A 22,534-nucleotide genomic window follows, 5' to 3' on the forward strand; every position below is an offset into this window, starting at 1 on the left:
TACCTTTCCTGAATGTTAACAATATGGAAAGCAGACATGGAAAATGTTATTCTGAACACTGAGGAATACACACTGGCCTCGCCTTCCACATTTTGAGTTTGTCAGATTTGGAACTAGGGTGTCTGATAAGCTGCATCTGAAAGGTTAACCTGGTCCCAGGTAGTCCCTAGACTTAGACATTCATCAGGGTAGGTAGGTTCTGAACACCCAAGTGTTGTGGATTGGCTGAAAGTGAGCTCTAGGGATCTTCCTTGTGGCTGACCTAAGATTTTCTCTAGAACTGTTCTTCCAGTAATTCCACCAGCTAGGCAGATTTAGCACTAGGGGAAGGCATAGAAATCAAATACAATACACACATAAAGAATATGTAGGCTTGCAAGAATTAAAACCTGTCAATCAAGAATAGATCTCTATTATTATAGTTTTGGTATACCTTCAAAAAAAAGTTTACAGTTTGGCTGAGTTAAGCCAAAGAGTTAAAGATATCAGAATAATATGCTTGTTTTGTCTGTATTTCTAAGAAACACTAAAAATTAAAATAATAAAATCCCTATTATAAATTTTAGAATACCACATATACACTGAAAAGTATATCTTTAACAATGCCAGAAAACTCAACTCTTTTATGTAGTTATGACAGAATTAAGATCCTCTCACAAAGAAAATTAGGTACAGCTTTTATTGTGTTTATATAATTTTACATTATTAAAATGTTTTCAAGGAGTCCACTGACCTGAAAAAACTATATCCTGACATGTTGATTCAGAATTAAAGGTTATTTTTATACTTTCCTTTATTGACTACAAATATGATTTTTGAGACTGTACATATTTCCCCTGAGACATGTGTTTTTCCTTGGTACACACATTAAATACCATATAAGAGAAAGTCTTAGTGGTTGTGAAATCACACAGTATAAAAAAAAGTAGGACACAGCAGGATAAAACGTGACCTCAGGACATTAAACATTTTCGGCTCTGAAACTAAGGGACCCCACAGTAGTGGTAGTACTGACTTCCCCATGCATCTCCAAAGCCCTATGTTCGGCCTTTAATACTGTTTGTCACTAAAGGAATAAAGTGCCTTAGGGGTAGTGGATTCTATGACTTGAGTTGGGAAAAAAAATAAAATGAGTCTGGAACATGCTGTTGTTTTCAGATAGCTTGGGTGCTTTTGGGAAAGTCAGAGTCTTAAAAGGACATTGGTGTGAACATAAAGGGACTTCCCATTGACTGAGTTGTAAGAATTTGCACATCAAAAACAAGTACAGAGGTGGTCATAACACGAAACTAAGCTGTGACAGAAGTTTATTTTTTTTAATAAGTAGGGGAGCAGTCATATTGAGTAGTTTATTTCTTCTAATAATTATGTCTGTTTATAATATTTACATATATAATTATTGCTCTCTGGGTAAGCACTGAAGAATAAACACATGGAACTTGTAACTTGACCAAATGATCCTGGCAGAAGAAGGTACTAAAAAAAGTAGGGTGGATTTATTAGCACAAATAATAGGACATATGGTGAGATAATACCAGGCGGAAGGTGGCACAGACGGTCATATACAGTAACTAAGGAAGACGGACAATTCAACACTGTATTTTAAAATGTGAATTACTCAGTGTCCTGAAGAGACAAGTTAACTACATGAAACTAAGTGCTCTACAATCAAGATTGAAATGAAAGCTCTAGAATACAACCATATTAAATGATAAAAAACAGAACAGATCAAAATACCCTAATGGCAAATCAATAGGTTAGGAATTATCAGCCATGCCCAGCTTCATACATCACTACTGCAAAAGAAACCAAGTTTCAAAGACAATAATTTATAAGAAAGGAACTTAAAAGTTTACCATAAAAAAAGTCAGCTCGACACTGTGGCTCAAGTTTGAAATACCCTAGTCTTCACAATCAGACCATACCCAGGCCAAGAATCACCAGTCAACAACCCAGATGCTTTGCTTTTCCTTTAGTTCTCGTAAGAATGCTAAAACTCAGGGAAGTACTAATACTTAAAAATTAGGACTATATCACATTAAGAATCATACTACACCGGGAAGTTAGTAAAGTACAGAAATAATGAAGAAATTACCTAAACCACAGCCTTGATGTTTCAGGACAGGTTTACGTGAATGTGCCGTAATAACTTATAATCACTGCTTATGCATGTTGTTCATCGGCCGCTTGTGGTGTTTGAGGATTTCAAGACTCATCCGTACTGAATTTGTACTCACAGTTTAAAATTTCTCAGAAAATTTAATTAGTCAATTTTGGAATGAATGTTTAAACGCTCAAGAAAAATTGAGATTCCTAATTTTTTTTCTGTATGAATTTAATGAAGTGATTAGACAAAGTACATATAGTTTTCAGTATTCTTCATGTCTAAAGTCCCTCAGACAATGAAAGATTCTATTATCATTTTCCAAATTCGAACTTCAGAAGAGAACATCTATAATTATGAAATCCTAACAACCCTTGCTAGAATCTAAAAGAAAAAGTTACTCTAAAAGCATTTAAGAAAGACAAAGCTTGAGTGGTCTTTTCCTACCAAACACAGTTATTGCTTGGTTTTAAAGACAAATGAATCATAACTTAGTAGGAATCATGTTTCCATGTTAACCACTTGGATGGATGCCATGATATATGACTGAGACTACTGCACACTCTCTTCTTCCAACTGCAGGATTTAAATTGTATTGAAGGTAAGTCCCCAAGACATAAAAAAGAATCTGAAGCACAAACCGTTGGCTCAAGAAAGAAAGGAAGACTCAAAAGGTCAATACCCCAAGAAAGCTACTATTTGACCAGTGGCCAGATCTCTATGACTATCATGCAACTGTGAGAAGACCTCTCAAAGAAACAAAAGCTTCAGTCATATTTAATCTGACACATGAGAATAAGTACAAAAAAATTATTAAAAAATCACATGATTTTGGCAAGTCATAATAAATATTTACCACACTCAGCACATCTTGGGTGAAAAAAAAAAACAACAAAGGAAAAAAACAAACAAACAGAAAAAGAGTTCATCTGACTTGTCAGCGTTGTGAGTGTTACCTTCCTGGCATTTGCTCCTGAGTGAATGGAGGGATCGCAGGAAAACCTACCCCCTAAAAAAAAAAAACCAAACCCAAACAAAACAAACAAACATCTTTGGGAATATAAGTACTCTGCAAAATCAAGCACAATTGTTAATTAATTAGATTCAATTAGATTCAAGCACTGGTATCACACTGACCTTCATTGATTGTACAGCTTTTCAAATCATGAAGATAAACCTGAATTTATAAAATCTGATGGGGGGGCTGGTGTTCAGAATGGCGCCCAATATGGTCAATACTTCTATATATCCATAAACACCATGTTGATATCCTGAAGGTGCGGGCTTGAGTGGATGAGGGTGAAACCTGACCAGAAAGCTTTTCATGATTATGGCTTTTTTCTTATTTCTTCATCCCAATCAAAGTCTAATGGTTCATCATCTAGTTCCGGTAAAGTGAAGAGAGATGTTTTGGAAAGACTCAGTCTCTCGGTGGATCCCCCCAGCTGAAAAGTTTTCCTTTTCCTGCCAAGCACTGTAGCTGCGGTCACAAGAAGAGGGCTGGGGCCTCCCTCACCCGGGTTCTTACTTTCAGGAGGAGGAGGGGATGCTGATTTGGATTCAGAGGGGGAAGTAAAGGAGAAGTTTGCCAGTCTCACTAATGTGCAAGCATGAACCTTGCCACTTTTACTATGGCACGAAACCTCTTCCTCTCTGTCTCTTTCAGAAGCAAGATGGAAATGCCCAGTGTTGCTCCCAAGCTCTAATTCAGGCTGGACAGCTCCCTTTGCAAGGGCACGTTCCCTCTTCTCTCTCGGTCCGTCTCTGTCCGTTGGCTGCCGTGACACCTCCTTTGTCTTATCTTGCAGCTGAGCTGGGCTTCTGACTTCTGAGGTAGAGGCCAGCTTGTCTGGACCCTTCCCAGGCAGAGCTGCTTTTCCTCTTGCTCTACATTGGGGAATTTCAGGACTCTGAACTGCTGTTTCACTTGTGCCAGGAGACACAGGGCTGCAATCTTCAGGAGAGTGGATCAGTTTTGACTTCTTTTTGAAAGTAAATTTTGCTAGTTTGGCCACAGGGGGACCCGGACTCTCAACGCTTTCAAGGTGGGGCTCTTGCACCCGAGCAAGGGATTTCTGTCTCTTTCTTTTGGGAGTTCCAAGCACTCTCTCTGGGCTCTGTACAGGAGTGGGCCGAGGATGAGGAGAGCTTGTGGGCTGCGAGGGCGGCCTGGCGGGATTCCTGCACCACTCCTGGGCCCTCTCCTTGCGCAGCTTGTGCAGTTTCCTGGGGACGTGATGAGTCAGTACTGAGTCTGGCTCATCAGCAGATACTCCTGCTTCAGAAACCATTGCTGCCTTTTTTGCCTTTTCACCCTCAAGGCTGTCTGGCCTCAATGGAGCTTCTGTCTCTTCTGGTGTTGGAAGTGGTCCAGTTTCCAATTTGCTCCTTTGGCCTGGCTCCCTTTTTTCCTTACCCTGAGATTTGTTGTTGGAGATTTTCAAAGCCATTTCCCCCCCACTTGTTTTGGGACTAGGAGGCACAGGAACGGTGTTTTTAGGTTCCACCGGATGAGTTGCTATGGAGTCAAACCAGTCCAAACTGTCATCTTGGCTATTTTTGTGCTCAGCTGAATGCCTTCTACTTGTCAGTCTATCGGGCCCCAGATGGGATGGGGGATTGAGAAGTGGGCTTCCCCCAGGCCTGCCTCCAGTAGAGGACAGATGTGTGCTACAGTTCACTTCCTGCTGAGCTGATGGTCTGAACTTTGATTCTTCCCCTGGATCATCTCTCAGGGACCCTGAAGTCGTCTCTGCTTCCACTGCCCGTGGCTGGTGTTGACACACACTCTGATTCTGTAACCTGCAGAAGATAAGGAAAACGTGTACTGCTTTAATCTTTTCATTTCTTTATTCTCTGAGATGCCATCTGAGGGTTTAAGTCCAATATAATTCCGGGTTAATACCACATACAGTCCCTTAGAGCAGCAAGAGGAAATTATACTTTCATCAGGACAGAATTCAAGTGTTCTGATAATCGTTCTAATTTGACCTAAAATGGTAGTAAAATAAAGAAAATGAAGTAGCAGGTTTGTGTACATATTTTCAGATCTCTCTGAAAGTCCATTTCATTCATTTTAGAATGCTCAGTCTTCTCTCTCGTGTTAAATGTTCTCCTACAAGACAGACTGGTGGCTATGTGCAGAGTTGCTGACTATGGACCAAGAGAAGTGGCTCGAGTTGTTTGGTAGCCAGTCCGCAGATCTGAACCAAAGTGAAAGACTATAGTTTACGAGCTCCTCACATCTCTTGACTTAACTGAGGTACTGAATTTTCGTGCATCTGAAAAATCACCTTCCTCAGGAGTAAACAGACTGTGACTCCTCCGCGCTGTGGCCCCCGCCGCCCCTCTGGCAGCCACCTGCATGGTAGACCTCCTCCAGGCAGCTGTGACCTCTTCCCTGCCTAGCCCAGCCACGTTTCAGCATGTGTTCTGGGCAGCCACTCTCCATTGGACTGATACAGAGTTGAAACCTACTGACCTGCCCAGAAGGCGGAGCTCATCTTGTGATATCCGTTTTAAACTGGAATAATGCCAGAGGACCAATTTCTAACAGGGATTGTAGCTTCTCAAAAGCATGTCCCTTAGAAAGCCCCTCCTAACAACCTAGAAATGCCTTCTCAGTATAAGGGGCAACATGACTCTGCTTCCGTGCACTAAATCCAAACAGAAACGACACCAAAAAGTAGATGAGTGATTATTCTAAAGGTCATGGGTAATCACAGAAAAAGAAACAGAAGAAAACATGTTAAAGTTAAATGGATTTTAAACTTAAATATATTTAAATACATTAACATGTTAATGATAGCTCTCTCTGGGAAATAAGATTATGTCTGATTTTTTCCTTATTAATTTATTATTGCTACTTTCGAAATACTCTATGAAGAATGTGCATTATTGCTTACAATTGGGGAAAAAAAATACCCGAAAATTATTTTGGGCTATAGTCACTGGTAGAGTTGGGGACATCAATACAGGAAAACCTAGGTTCACTGTAGTCACAGCCAGACAAAGGCAAAACAAAAAAAAAAACCCAAATAGCTTTCAAAATTACTACTATCTAGTATACTTTCAGTATCAAATTGAGGTCAGGGATACTCGTAATTGTTAACACTCCATAACTTTAAAAATTTATGGTAATTTTAAGGGTAGAATAATTTAGCCCTACTATCTTAGTCTGATTCTGATGTGGGAAATTAATTTCTCCACTGTTTAAATTCTGCATTTTACTATACCTCCTAAGACATCTTTACACACTGTTTTTGTTTTTTAAACATCTTTATTGGAGTATAATTGCTTTACAATGGTGTTAGTTTCTGCCTTATAACAAAGTGAATCAGCTATACATATACATATACCCCCATATCTCCTCCCTCTTGCGTCTCCCTCCCACCCTCCCTATCCCACACCTCTAGGTGGTCACAAAGCACCAAGCTGATCTCCCTGTGCTATGTGGCTGCTTCCCACTAGCTATCTATTTTACATTTGGTAGTGTATATATGTCAATGCCACTCTCTCACTTCTTCCCAGCTTACCCTTCCCCTTCCCTGTGTCCTCAAGCCCATTCTCTACGTCTGTGTCTTTATTCCTGTCCTGGCCCTAGGTTCTTCATAACCATTTTTTTTTTTTAAGATTCCATATATATATGTGTTAGCATACTGTATTTGTTTTTCTCTTTCTGACTTAATTCACTCTGTATGACAGACTCTAGGTCCATCCACCTCACTACAGATAACTCAATTTCGTTTCTCTTTATGGCTGAGTAATATTCCATTGTATATATGTGCCACACCTTCTTTATCCATTCATCTGTCGATGGACACTTAGGTTGCTTCCATGTCCTGGCTATTGTAGATAGAGCTTCAATGAACATTGTGGTACATGACTCTTTGAATTATGGTTTTCTCAGGGTATATGCCCAGGAGTGGGATTGCTCGGTCGTTTTGAGATGGGTAGAACAGCCACCATTTGAGGCTGGCTGTCACTAGTAAAGCATTTTCCCAAAGAAAAGTGATAGAAATACAAACAGCTTTATTATTAACATGTGCTCTCCTTAAGAAATAGAAAACTCTTTCCCAAGGGGATGAACCCACGCGCTACTGGGGGTTTTCCCTCTTGCTAAGCTTAGCTTTAGAGTGTGTCTTGGAGGTAATTCAGTTCCTTTGTGGGGCACCTGGCTTTGCTGCTGTGAGGATCAGCTCCAGAACATGCCCTTGCATTACAGAGAAATACCAGAAGAAAAAAAACATTTAAAAGGCCACTTTAAGGTCTATTTTTTAGACCATCACCTACTCTTCTTTTGTTTCCCTTCTTTCCCTCCAGGAGGGTCATTTTGAATTTGGAAGTCCAATTGCTATTTTTCTATCACACAACACTGGTTCTGAGCCTCACATTCCTTCTTTCCTGAATCCAGCATGTCAGTTTAGGGTAGTCAAAATGACCGGTTTCTGGCCACTCAAAATGAGCAGCCTTTCCAAAAGCAAAGCCAAACCCAGGACAGGCCTGAAAAGGATCAGCTACAGCAAACTATAAAAGAACCAGAGGAAGAGCTTTTATCGTGAAAAAGCCAGGAGACCAAAAAAAAAAAAAAGAGTCTGATTTTAGACAAAGTGCAAGTTTACTGCAGGCTGGCACCTGGGTACTAGTGGGACAAAACCAGTCCCCACACTTCCCCAAAAGGCTGTGCTGAGGTTTTATAAACAGAACAAGAACACTGCTGGATGAAGAGAGTGAGCAAATAGGAGAGAAATGCCAGGAAAAGAATTCTCAAGGTTTTACTTAAACAGTCAATAATCTCAGTGTGCTCCCCAAATTCTCGCTGTGCAGCTGCTCTGCTCCCACATGCCCTCCATTCACCAGCCCCCAGCTTTGAGATCAACACCGGTAACCAGATTCAGGTCATTCATTAACCCACTCACACGAACGAGGAAGAGGCCCGATGGAGACACTTGCCATTCCTCACTCTTGCTTCACAGGCACAGACTCAAAGTCAGGCTTTTTAGAAGCTCATGTATTTAGGGAGCATGCAAACGTGAAAGTTCAGGCAAAAATTCTTTAGGTAATGTGTGTGACACATTCCTTCCCCCATGTCCACATTTTAACAAGTCACTAGAAAGGGGAGTTTTGAAACATTGCTGTTGTCATTCCTGAGTTGTTCCCCTGTAGGATGAAAAACAGTTCCTTCATGGTCTTCCCTGGTGGCAAAATCCCAGTGTGAATAAGGCCATAAAATCAGTCATTTATTCAGTATTCCATGTGAGGCACTGTGCTGAGTCCTGATACTAAAACAGAATACTTAAAATAAATGTCGGGACTTCCCTGGTGGCACGGTGGTTAAGAATCCGCCTGCCAGTGCAGGGGACATGGGTTCGAGCCCTGGTCCGGGAACATCTCACATGCCGTGGAGCAACTATGCCCATGCACCACAACTACTGAGCCTGCGCTCTAGAGCCCGAGAGCCACAACTACTGAGCCCGCGGGCCACAACTACTGAAGCCCATGTGCCTAGAGCCCATGCTCCGCAACCAGAGAAGCCACCGTGATGAGAAGCCTGAGCACCGCAACGAAGAGTAGCCCCTGCTCGCCGCAACCAGAGAAAAGCCTGCACGCAGCAACGAAGACCCAATGCAGCCAAAAAATAAATTTATAAAAAAAAAGAAAAACAGTTCCTTCTTTAACATAAAATACCTCATTCTCACTGGGGAGTTTTTTTTAGTCTGACTTAAATTGTAAATTTTTAAAAGTCATGGATTTGGGCATGTAGGGAAGGAAATCATGATGCTGAAGGGAAAGTCAGTGCTGCTGCTAATGGACCAGGAAGGCCTTTCCTGGGTGAGAGTCAGTACTTCCACCTCTACTTCTGTAACCTTCCCAGTGTGCCAGCACAGGCTGGCCTGAAAGCAGTCTGGGTCTCTACCTGCGATTTTCTTCTACCAGAGATATATAATGACTAATGATCAAATATTTATTATGCTTTGAAGAAAGCTTTACAAACAGTAAGAAAAGAATTAAAATATTAATAAGCACTAAGATTCTTTATGTAAAGGCCATTGCACATGTCCTCTCCTGGTGATGAAAAACGATACAGCCAAGTTATAAAATATTTTGTGTCTGGGTCTGGCCCAGGATGGGATAGATCACTCCCTTAGAGGCCAACTTCCTCTTCCTCAACAGCAGTCCCAGCCACCTCTCTGAATACCACTGCTCTACTTCTTATACTGAGCCAAAGAAGGAGAAGAAGAAAAAGTGGTGGCAGTAAACAGGATACAGCCCATTCACCAAGGTTTCTTGATGGAAACTGTGTGTCATATTGGGTGTAAACTGTAGGTGGCACACCTTGGTGCTTCTCATATAATCAGGACCCAGTTTATTACATATAGTAAAGGACCAGTCAGTGTTCTCCATGAGGCTCACCAAACCAGTAAGCCAAGGAAATGCAGCTGTGGAAGGTGGTCTCCAAAGAGGCAGCCATCAATTCCCTCATTCCTACATGTCTATCCCACTTCTCCCATCAAGAGGTGGTGTCCATTTCCCTTTACCTTGCATGTGGGTTGACCCTGTGACTTGCTCTGAACTACAAAACGTGGTAGAAGTGATGCTGAGTCAGCTCCGGCCCAGCCCATAAGAGGCCTGCAGCTTTCACTTTTGCTAAGCTACTTGAGTCCTAAGCTACCACCTCAGAATTCTTACTACCTTACCGTAGAGAGAGCCCAGCTAGCCCCCAGCCATTTAAGCCACCCCTGCGAAGGCACCACACATGATGGAAGATATCTTGGATGTTCCAATTCCAACTGAACTCCCAGCTAAATAAATGCAGGTGTATGAGTGACCCCAGCTGGCACTATGTGGAATGGAGATAAGCCATCCCCACTGTGCACTCCTGAATTTCTGACTCCCAGAAAAGTGAGCACTAAAAAGTTGTGGTGTTTTTTTTTTGTTTGTTTTGTTTTTAAGGTACTGAGCTTTGAGGTAGTCGATTATACAGTACTAGATAACTGAAATCCCCTACTGAGAGTACAGACAGATTTTCCACTTACTTGATACTTCTTCCATTTCACTAAATGCCAAACAAGCATTTTCCATTATATGCTTTTCTTGGTTTTCTTTTCTCACCTTTCAAGTCTTCTTAGCTCTTCCCTTAAGAGGCTGTGCAGCTCCAGCTTTTCCAGAATAAGTTCACACTGCTTCTGGTACTGCTCCAGAGGGTTATCAGGAAAGGATGTGTGGAGTGCATTCACACCTCCCAGCAGAGCACCTCCCTGAAAGGGTGAGAAAATGGGAAATACCAGGGAGAGTCACCAGGCTAGCCTGCAGACAGGAAGTACACACTAGGGGCCACTGATCCCAGATGGCTGAGACCAGCCCTCTCCACCCCCATCACGGTATCAGAATCACCTGGGAGCCTTTTTCAAATTTCAGTGGTCCTCTCCCTCAATTCCTGGTGGCATGCATTGCTCTGGGAAGCCACACTGTCTGTAGTGGGACCATAAGCATCTCCCAGGCGTGTTGAGGAGAAAAAGGATTGAGACCCACTGCTTTATACCAGTGGGTAAAGCAATGCTACTGATGCAGAGACTGTTCCTATGACAATTTTTACCCCTTCTTTTAAATAGTTTCCTTTGGATATATTTCCAGGGATTACTAGGTCTAGAATATGATCATTTTTATAACTCCTGATAGGCTATAAATTGTCTCTTTTAAACAATGCTTGTAACTAGGGTTCAAACATTAGGTATAGGGCTTCCCTGGTGGCGCAGTGGTTGAGAGTCCGCCTGCCGATGCAGGGGACACGGGTTCGTGCCCCGGTCCGGGAAGATCCCACATGCCGCGGAGTGGCTGGGCCCGTGAGCCATGGCCGCTGAGCCTGTGCGTCCGGAGCCTGTGCTCCGCAACGGGAGAGGCCACAACAGTGAGAGGCCCGTGTACCGGAAAAACAAAACAAAACAAAACATTAGGTACAAAATATCCTTACCTGCATGGAGGACTCCATTACCGACACCACTGTAATAGCATCTTCCAGAGTCACTGTGTCACGGAACATCAGGCGAGCATGAGCTAATAAGGTGCATTTGAAATTATGAAGAATTATTTTTATGAATTTTTGAGGTGATAAATGTAATACTCTCCTGGATCCCCCCTATTCCAAAACTGTATTTTATAAATGAGCTACTAATAACAAATAAATTTTACTAGAGCAAGCACATAAGTCTAACTTCAACCAGCTGTAAGGTTGTTTCTCTAATAATGGGCCTAATCCTTCTGCACAGCCCATGGCAGTTCTGTGTATTTACATGAAAAGGTACTCTGGGCTCCAGCAAAGAAAGGTGCTATGCGGCATATATTTAATATTCAGTGACTTTTAATCCTTACTTTCTAATCTATTATAAATCATACAAAATTAAAATTAATATTCATTTCTCATCTCTGATACATCTCTTTATCTGTGAGCTTTTCAAAACTGCCAAATTTGCAAGCCTGAATCTTGGGTGTTTCTTGCCTTAATATTAGTTATAAATCCTTGAAAAAGTGAGGCACTTTTGTTTTACAGAACTTTTTGGTAAGCATATATTATATCATCATATGATACAGTCAGCTCATGTGAAAAAAATTTAGGATTGTTTAATAAGGGCTAAATGTAAAAGCCAGTATTAGAAAAAAAAGAAAAAGTCTGGAGATGCATATTGGCTGCAAGTGCGCATGTAAGTCTCATACCTTAGGGATGGGATAGAGCATGGTACTGTTAATTCAGCATTATTGTGTTAGTGGTGGGCTGTGAGTGGCAACTGGTGAGAAGTAACCCAGGGTGCTATATAGGAAATATTTCCCAGTAAGGGAGTATTCCACCCCAAATGCTAATAGAAGCCATCGAGAAACAAAACATCCGTAAATAAGACCTTCTAAATGAATGATGTCTTAAGTTATGGGAGGTTCTGAGATGTCACAAAGATTCCTCTTTCTGAACGACGCTTCGTTCCACTCAACAACTATAATCCGTCCCCAGAAGAGTGGTTTCATAGCTCTGAGTTTTTACTTTTTAAGCAACTATGAGCAAGCACCTCAGAGATCATCCTCACTCATCTCTGAATTCATGGTGCCAAGCCCCATGCCTTGCTCACACTGGACACCCAATAAAAGTATTATCTGCTGAAGGAAATAAACCTTCTGCTAATCGTATCAAGCTTTCCAGCAGGCGGATGGTTGTCCGGGCAGCGTTCCGGGAATCACTCTGCCTCTGCATCTGGTAGTACCGGAGAAGAACTTGATTACCCTCATCAGACAGTGTGGGCTGCAGATTCCTAATGAGGCAGAAATAGGTTTTCATCTTTTCCATGCTCCAGAGCTTCTCTGATTTGCTTGGATAACCTGTATATATCAGGTATTGGGTCAGTAATTTCTAACAACAGGCAAACATCTCATATTAAGGGTTTTGCTAAAGTTCTTGTACTCATTTTTAAAAAGATAACCTTCAGGTTTTGTGGCCATTGAAATCTAGATGTGTCTCTGCATATAGTTCTATAATAAACAGTCTTAGGCTCTAAGCTTAATAAAGGTAAGCTTCCTACAGAGGTTTAAATTATTCAGAATAATTCTGTTCTGCCATATACAGAGATAAATAGTACTTGGTAAATCTAAGTTTTTGACAGAAGTCCCACATTTAGAATTCTGTTTCATAAACTCAGTCCATTTTTTTTGTGTGCAAGAGGTGAACCACGTGGTAATTATATATCATAAAGTTGCCCCCTTTCAGCACAAAGGACACGTTTACCAACTTTAATCTCATCAGTGGCAAGCAGAGAAAGACCCTTTTCCTTCTGTTTGTTATTCTGGGCTCACTAACTGACTCGTCTCACTGCTTTCTATCTAAGCCTCTCTCTACTGCCCATTAGTTATAGTACCTTAGGTATTTATTTAATTTTCTTCAAGGAAAATTTCATTTGTTACGTCTACTTTTTGTCAATTTGAATGATTTGTTCGTCTCCACGTACCTTTGTTTTCTAAGATAAAGGCAGAAATTATACGATCCCAGTCTTCATTCTTGGTATCAAGCAAAACCAGGATCAGGTCGAATCGACTTAAGAGTGGGCTGCCAAGGGCAATGTTCACTGACACAGACTCATGGGGGTCGTACTGGCCTTTGGGGTTGGTTGCTGCGAGGATGGTGGTCCTTGTGTTCAGCTTGCACACGAGGCTACCAAAAGAGAAGGTACAATTCACTGCCTGTTGGGATTCAAATGAAAAGCAAGATTAAACCTGTTAATAGGAAGGGACTGCTCTTGCACCTTGAAAATCTACACTCATGTGAAAGAGAATGTGAATGATACAAACACCAAGTTCAAATGAAGGACATTTACACCAGCCTATCTTGAAGAGAAGTAAGTATTTAACAAACACTTCTTATGCCCTGAGTATGAGCAGACCCCTCTGCTAAGGGGTGTTAAGAGGTGTACAAAGTTAAACCACACATGCATACTGCTCTTAGGGAGCTTGCAGTCCACTAGCTATAATGGTAAGACAAGGCAGAATATGGTAAGTTCTAGAAACATAGATTTCCCAGGGGAAATAAAGATGATGTGTATTCATCTATGTGGATGGAAGAGACACTCAGAGAAACATTATGAAGTAGTTTTTGAACTGGGTCTTTCATGACATCTGGACTTGTTCTGTGCGTTTACTTACTTTGTTTCGATTTTCTAAAAGTGAAAGAAACAGGATGAAGGGAAAGGGAGGGAGGGAGGGAGGGAGGGATAAAAGAAGAAGAAATCAGGAAAAAGAAAGGTTGATCAGTGTAGTGTTTTTGAGGAGCAACAGTGAAGGGAAGGCTGCGGAGGAGGGCTGGTCAGATGGGGAAGGACCACGGACGGGACACATGGGAGAGGCAAGGGTAGTGGCCCAGGAAGAGGCACTCAAGTCTTCAACAGAGCAGTGACAGGATAGATACGGAGGTGACATAAGTTAGATGTTGTTTTTAAACTTGTTTATGATGGGCAAGCCCTCAAAATAATATGGCACATTCACTGACAATAACAAGTATAGCATTCTTTCTCTGTAAAGTTGTATGCTCTCTAGCGATGACTGTTTTCAGTTACAGCGGCATGTCTGCCTCTCAGCAGTCAAAACCCTGGGACATCGGCAAACATGTGCTATGTCTGTTAATCCCTGATCTATTTCCAGTTGGCTCTACCAATTACCTCATGCCTGAAGACTGAAAAAGTTTGAGAATTTTTATTTTTGGTAAATGGCACAAGAAGACACAGAAGAGAAAGACAAATGAGGCACTTTCACTGAAAACTAAATCCTCTTTTTAAAAAAATTATTGATGGGAAAAATTTTGAACAGAGAGTCCACATCTTAACATTTATGTACCAAAATGACTTTGTAAAGGCAGCTGTTTAGAACTCAGATTCAAGTTTGCCATAAAAACAATGTAATAAATGGTCCCTAACTAATCCCACAAAAAGCACATTTAATCCAATACTGAAGCGAGGCTGTTTGCATTTATCATAAAAAAGGAATATTGCTGCAATACTGGCAATGAAACAAAATACAACTGTATATGAATTAATTTCTCAAAAATTATTTTCTGAGAGTTAAAATTGATTGTTCTTCCTCTCTCTGATCAAGAGCTATTTACAAGCCATTTCCTGTGTGCAGAGGACTGTACTGAGAATTGAGAAGGGTGTATAGCTGGTCCCGGCCTTCAGTTAGTTTACAATAGGACTGCTGGAGGATAAGGAGGCTCAACACAGCGCCTGCCAGACAGGACGTGTGCAACGGAAGCTGGCGTCAGCGTCAGTGTCCGCAAAGAAGACTTCTGTGGAGATGCCTGGATACGTGGAAGACATAGACTCTTAACGATATCCATGACGTGAGGAGGAAAATGAGCAAGCCAAGACAGAAAACAGGTGGTGAGTTATTCCTAAGGTAACTGGGAAAAAATGAAAGGAGAAGCTTAGGGAAGGGGGCTAAGGAAGATTTATACGTGAAGAAAACAGGTTTCCTGAGGGGCAGCTTGTGGAAATTCAAGCAATGAAGGTAGAGCGGTGGGCAGGAGAAGAGAAGACTGTGTGGGGTAGTAAGTCAGGCAGCTGCCAGTAGCAAAGAGGAGGATGGGGACGGCGTCAGAAGGGACAGAGTGGTCTCGATCACTTGAAAGAGGGGAAGACAGCATATAAACCTGGTGGCTGCAGACCTGTGTACGAACATGACTGCATTACAAACTGAATGGGGCTGTAGCGAACAAAGATACTCACACAGTCTAAGTACTGTGTGCACAGTAATGCTTCGCTAAATTCTACTGAATGAGGAACTCATGAATTAGTGGAAGGTAAGGGTCATTTTTCCAATCCAATACGAGCTCTACCTTCCTCAGTAATAAGAAGATAACTACCATATCTGTAATACCAAACACTGTGTTAGGCTTTGTGTATACATATTACCCCTAATCTTCACAACAACCTGAAAGGTAGATATTATTATCACCAACTTGGAAATAAGGAAACTAGAAGTCCCAAGTTGTTAACAACTTCCCCAAGGTTACGTGGAGAGCTACAGAGCTGTGATTCAAACCCAGATCTGCTTAACTCCAAAACCAATGCTCTTTCATCTCCAGACTGCCACCCTGGTGGTGTCACATTTTAAACACTTCCTGTGGTCTTGAAGATTCTGCCTCATGTTTTAGGTATTCATTACTTGCCTTATTTTTTAATTTTTTTTTGCGGTACGCAGGCCTCTCACTGTTGTGGCCTCTCCCGTTGCGGAGCACAGGCTCCGGATGCGCAGGCTCAGCAGCCATGGCTCCCGGACCGGGGGCACGAACCCGTGTCCCCTGCATCGGCAGGCAGACTCTCAACCACTGCGCCACCAGGGAAGCCCTCCTTGCCTTATTTTTTTCCTACTTAATTTGATCCCCCTTGAGGGCCTGTGACTTACTGTTATAATGCTCACACTGTCTGTCACATATTAGATGCTCAATAAACATGTACTGAATAAGTGATAAACAAAAATTAATCTTTACTTTACTTAGTACAGTATTTCTAAAATTCAGAGTCATTTTATACTCACAGGCTTCATCAGTCATAAAATAATCACGCTAGTATATTTTGTTTTCTGCATTAACTTCAAGGAGTGAAAACATTTCAGTTTCTGAAAAAGCTATTTTTCCATTTTTAATCCACATGTTTAAAACTTCCTAAATACATGGGAGTACTTTTTCTAAACATCGTAAAGTTAAGTTACTTAAATTATTTTTACCATGACAGGCCCTCCGGATAGTGCCCTTATTTTTGTGATGGTCCCCCATTACTCTCATTACATCTTTACCGGTGATCCCCATCTTTGCTCATGGGTTTAATCACTACCTATAAGCTGGCACTTCCAAATTTAGCTCTAGCCTGTGGCAGTGGCTGCTCTGTGTTCACAAAACCTTGTTTTCCTTTCTCCCTGGGGACAGAGCAAGATTTAATTTCCCATCCTTTCCAGTTAAGGAGAGCTGTAATAACAAGTCTTGCCAATGGAATGGGGGTAGGAGAACATATGCTACTTCCAGGTCAGGCTCCTAAAAGCCTCCCTGTGCAACCCTCCCCGCTTCTCTCTCTCTCTGCTGGTACAGGTGAGGATAAGGCCCTGGAGTCAGACAGCCACCTGAGGGACTATGGAGCACAGTGCCTCACCCAGCACCCACATCAGACTGTGACTCAAGCAAGAAAAACTACCTCTGGCAAAACACTGCAGGAAGAGATGAGCACAGGAGAGAAGTGACCACTTTTCAAGGAGTAACGAAAGAGAATAGACAGCTCAGGAATTTGAGGCTTTGAAGGGCTGGAAAAGACAGTTGCCTCTAGACTCCAGAAAGTAAGGGGAAAGACTGAAACAGGCTTTGAACAACAAAGGTCCAGTCAATATTCTCAGTAGTATAAAGTGACCCAGATTAAGAGTGAAACCTTGGGCTTCCCTGGTGGCACAGTGGTTGAGAGTCCGCCTGCCGATGCAGGGGACACGGGTTCGTGCCCCCGGTCCGGGAGGATCCCACATGCCACGGAGAGGCTGGGCCCGTGAGCCATGGCTGCTGAGCCTGCGCATCCGGAGCCTGTGCTCTGCAACGGGAGAGGCCGAAACAGTGAGAGGCCCGCCCCCCCCCAAAAAAAGAATGAAGCCTTCAGCTTAGATGGCCTTAGGGTAGCCACCATTAAGTTGAAGAAAAATGGAACGAAGGCCCACCCATGTTCACAGCAGCTATATAATAGCCAAGAGGAGGAAGCAATACAAGTGTCCATGGATGAATAAATGGATAAACAATATACACACTCACACAATGAAATGTTATTCAGCCTGAAAGAAAGGAAATCCTGCCACAAAATACAACATGGATGAACTTTGAGAACATTATGGTACGTGAATTAAGTCAGTCACAAAAGACAAATACTATATGATACCATTTATATGGGGTTTCTAGAGTAGTCACATTCATAGAAACAGAAAGTAAAATGGTGGTTGCCAGGGACTGGGGAGAGGGGAAAATGGGGAGCTGTTGTTTAATGGGTGTAGAGTTTCAGTTTTGCAAGATGAAGAGTTCTGAAGATTGGTTACATAACAATGTGAATGTACTTAACACTACTGAACTGTATACTTAGAAATAATTAGGATGGTAAATTTTATGTGTTTTTTGTTTTTTGTTTTTTAACCACAATTTAAAAAAATGGAATGGACAGCGTTATGGACTGAATGTTTGTGTCCCCCGAAAATTCCTATTTTGAAGCCCTGACACCCAAAGTGCTGATATTATGAGTTGGGGAGCTTAGGAAGGTAACCAGGTTTAGATGGGGTTATGAGTGTACAGCCCTCATAATGGGATTCACATCCTGAAAGCAGAGGATGGGAGACAAGAGCTCTCTCTTCGGGCTCGCACATGGAGGGGAGGCCATGCGGGCAACAGCAAGAATGCAGCTGTTTCAGAGCAAGGAAGTGGGTCTTCACTAGGAATCGAATCTGCTAGCACCTTGACCTTGGACTCCCCAGCCTCTGGAACTATGAGAAATAAAAGTCTGTTGTTTAAGCCAATCAGTCTACAGTATTTTGTTATAGCAGCCCAAGGCAAAGAAGGAAAAACCCCCAAAACCCAACAAACTGAGCTTGAGAAATATGTCAAGAAAGGAATTCTGGATACTGGCATATGCAACTGACTAGAAGCAAAGGGATCAGAGACCTAAATTACTACGGGATCTGCACTGCCAAAGAAACCACAAACTCAGTCTGAAGAAGCCTTTGTTGTGATGGAATAAAATTCATACTTTATGGCAAGACAAGAAAATTTAAACATAAAATTCTTCTCTGCCTATTTGGGCCTCCTCCCTCCCCTTTAGTGTGTATTGTGTATCTGCACTAACCAGACCTCCTTAGGAGATAACCTTCCTTCTTAATCTTGTAAGGGGCCACGATGACCCATGACCCACAACTCACTTTGTATGTGTAGATCTGGATTGTGTAAACTGTCAATAATACATCCTTTGACATATAACCCATCATGTCAAAAACTTACATAACTGTGCTTTGACCTCAGAACAGTCCTCAGAGCTTCCTGAAAGACTGTCACCCAGGTTATAATCTCAGGTTGGCTCAAATAAAATTCTCCATTTCTTTCTTAGATCGACTATTGATTAATTTTTTTCATTGGCAATTGCTTTCAAGTTGTAAAAACAACCTTTTGCACATATGACACCAAAAGCACAAGTAAAAAAAAAGACAAAATAGGTAAAATAAACTGCATCAAAATTTGAAACTTTTATGCTTCAAAGGATGCCATCAAGGAGGTGAAAAAACCCACACACAGAATGGAAGAAATTATTATTTGCACATCATATATCTGATAAAGGACTTATATTCAGAACATACAAAGAACTCTTAGAACTCAACAATAAAATGATAAATAACCCAGTTAAAAATGGGCAAAGGATTGGAATAGACATTTCTCCAAAGAAGATATACAAATGGCTAATAAACTTATGAAAAGATGCTCAATGTCTTTAGTCATTAGGAAAATGCAAATCAAAACCTCAGTGAGGAAACCATAAACAAAATAGAAAAGACAACCTACAGAATCAGAAGAAATATTTGCAAACAATGCTACTGACAAGGGATTAATTTCCAAAACACACAAACAGTTCATGTAGCTCAATATCAAAAAAACCAAACAACCCAATCAAAAAATGGGCAGAAGACCTAAACAGACATTTCTCCAAAGAAGACATACAGATGGCCAACAGGCACATGAAAAAATGCTCAATGCTGCTAATTATGAGAGAAATGCAAATCAAAACTACAAGGAGGTATCACCTCACTCTGGTCAGACTGGCCATCTTCAAAAAGTCTACAAATAATAAATGCTACAGAGGTTGTGGAGAAAAAGGAACCCTCCTACACTGTTGGTAGGAATGTAAAATGGTACAGCCACTATGGAGAACAGTGTGGAGGTTTTTTAAAAAACTAAAAATAGAGTTACCTACCATATGATCCAGCAATCCCACTCCTGGGCATATATCCGGAGAAAACTATAATTTGAAAAGATACATGCATCCCAATGTTCATGGCAGCACTATTTACAATAGCCAAGACACAGAAACAACCTAAATGTCCATCAAGAGATGAAGGGAAAAAGAAGATGTGGTATATTTATACAATGGAACATTACTCAGCTGTAAAAAGAATGACATAATGCCATCTGCAGCAATATGGATGGACCTAGAGATGATCACACTGAGTGAAGTAAGCCAGACAGAGAAAGACAAATATCATATGATATCACTTATATGTGGAATCTGAAAAATAATAAAATACAAATGAACTTATTTAAACAACAGAAATAGACCCACAGACATAGAAAACAAACTTATGGTTACCAAAGGGGAAAGGGGGGTAGGAGGAATAAATTAGGAGTTTGGGATTAACACATCCACACTACTGTATATAAAATAGATAACCAACAAGGACCTACTGTATATAGCACAGGGAACTATACTCAATATTCTATAATAACCTATAAGGGAAAAGAATCTGAAAAAGAATATATATAGAGAGATATATAGATATATAACTGTATATATATCTGGATCACTGTTAATCAACTACACTTTAGTTAAAAAAAAAACAGTGAGATACGACTTTAGATACACTAGTACTGTTATAATCACAAAGACAATAACAAGTGTTAGCAAGAATGTAGAGAAATTGGACCCTTCATACATTGCGCGAGAGATTGTAAAATGGTATAGTGGCTTTGGAAAACAGTTCCTCAAAAAGTTAAATATGGAGTTACCATTTGACCCAGCAATCTGCTCCTATGTATATACTCAAGAGTAATGAAAACATATGTCCCCACAAAAACTTGTACTTGAATCTTCTTAGTAGCATTATTCATAATAGCCCCAAATTGGAAACAGCCTAAATTTTTATCAACTGATGAATGGATAAACAAAATGTGGTATATTCATATAAAGAAAGACTATTCAGCCACATAAAGAAACAAACTATTGATACATGCAACAACCCGGATGAACCTTAAAAGCAAGTGAAAGTTGCCAGACACAAAAAGTCACATCTTATATGATTCGATTTATATGAAATGTCCAGAACAGGCAAATCCACAGAGATAGAAAGTAGATTAGTAGTTGCCAAGGACTTGGGAGAGACGGAAAATGGGGAGTGAGAGCTACAGGATGTGGGATTTCTCTTTGGGGTGACTGAAATGCTCAGGAACCAGTGGTAATAGCTGCGCAACTCTGTGAATACACTGAAACCTACAGAATTGTGTGCTTCAGAGGGTGGGCTTTACGTAGCATGTGAATTATACCTCAAAGCTGTTAAGAGAAAAAGTCAGAGGAAAGAATCAAAATAAAATGGTACGTTTGTAAAAAGCAAACAAACAAAAATAACAATCTTGGTCCCCTAAGCTTGCTCCAGGAGGATGCAGGCTGGGAAGCTCAGGGGCCGCCTTCAGATGTGGCCAAAGGAGGATAATGGACAAGAAGAACCCTTTGTGTGCTGAGCTGAGCCAGGGGCCAGAGAACAGTGCAAAAGGAGTTATCTTAGAATTAGAACTAGGGTTTAATCACAAAACCTCCCTTAATAATGCCCGCTCAGCAGGACCCCACTTTACTGGATTAACTCATTTAATTTTCACAGCTGTATGAAACAGACAGAACAATTTTCACCATCGTACCATGAGGAAACCAAGGCACAGAGGAGTCGGGTGATATGCCTGGCTAGCAGGAAGTGGAGATGGAACCTCAACCCAGCCAGACAAGCTCAGGGACTCTTGCTCTTCATCATTATGATAATTCTTTCAATACCCAATACATTCTTGTGGTCATTTTTTAAAAGGCAGAGCTCTTGATGCAGTTTCCTGAACTTGTTCCATGTCTAGCACAGATCATGTTCCATATTTCATGATATAATGTGAAACCGTATTTTATGTATGTACATATTCTGCAATAAACCAGCCAGCAGCTGAATTCGTTCATCATGGCTGAGTTTGTGGGCCAGCCCATAATTTGCAGCATCTCATAGGTGGCACCTTAAAGGTTATCCATTCACTCATTAGATGCTTGAATTCCTTATATAATTTTTTTCTAGATGAACTTGAAGACCTCTAAACCCTATAGGCAGCCTACTTATCTCTAGGCAGCTCTAGCCACTAGAAGTTTTGCTTGTACTGATTCTAAATATGCTTCCCTGAACCTTCAATCCATTGATTCTAAAGAATATAGAACAAGTCTAATTCCATATCTGTATTTGAGCCCTTCAAAATGATTGCAGATAACAATCTAATTACTTTTTCTGGAAATGGTTCAAGGAAAACACAGGCAATGTTTTAAAAATATACAGCAAAAGTTGGTGTTATTTAAACAACAAGAAAGAATAGCTTAAAAAACAAAATGTTGACTTCCAGGCTTCCATAGGATAATGGCAGCTGCTTATATCCAAATCTCTCAACACATGCTCCAGAGACCTTAGGGAAAAACAAGAAGGGCAAATAAACCTGTAAAACAAAACTGAAAGCTAGCTAAGAGAGAGACAGAATACGACAAACTTCAGTTTCCATGTAAACAGACATTAGAAACCAGCAAAGCTAATCTAGAGCCCATGTTGGAACAGGAAGATGGGTGGAGACTTAGTGAAAAGGAGGAGAGGGCAATGGGTTCCTCATGATGGAGGAAGACAGATAAAACCACCCTTACAAGGAGGGAATCCCACACAGAGCGGGGAAATATTGAGAACAGCCTTGAGACCTCATCAAAGCAGTGACTACTGGGCAATAGAAAGAGGAACCTGAAAGTTCCTGGGACCAGAGGTGGCAGGCTTGGGAAGGGTCCTGGAGTGGATGGAGGTGACTTACAAGGGGCAAGGGTCCCTTGGAGTGTTGGCAATCAGGAGAAGGAG

The 22,534-nt window shown here is 41.2% G+C and overlaps 1 protein-coding gene across 2 annotated transcripts in view; it reads right to left on the minus strand.

The window, feature by feature from the left end:
- Window positions 1–679: 679 nt before the first annotated feature.
- The window catches only part of MCM9 (minichromosome maintenance 9 homologous recombination repair factor), an 81,098-nt gene continuing 59,243 nt past the window's right edge, over window positions 680–22,534 (minus strand). For both annotated transcript variants that reach the window (XM_029223896.1, XM_029223895.1), the window contains 5 exons: window positions 13,090–13,292; window positions 12,263–12,466; window positions 11,076–11,158; window positions 10,217–10,362; window positions 680–4,906 (listed from right to left, as the gene is read on the minus strand). In XM_029223896.1, the coding sequence (XP_029079729.1) occupies window positions 3,433–4,906; window positions 10,217–10,362; window positions 11,076–11,158; window positions 12,263–12,466; window positions 13,090–13,292 (2,110 nt within the window). In that variant the 3' untranslated portion in view covers window positions 680–3,432. The remainder of the gene's footprint in view (window positions 4,907–10,216; window positions 10,363–11,075; window positions 11,159–12,262; window positions 12,467–13,089; window positions 13,293–22,534) is intronic.

The sequence above is a fragment of the Monodon monoceros genome, unplaced genomic scaffold, assembly GCF_005190385.1.
Source record: "Monodon monoceros isolate NGI ecotype Baffin Bay Population unplaced genomic scaffold, NGI_Narwhal_1 Super_Scaffold_15, whole genome shotgun sequence".
Lineage (NCBI taxonomy): Eukaryota > Metazoa > Chordata > Mammalia > Artiodactyla > Monodontidae > Monodon > Monodon monoceros.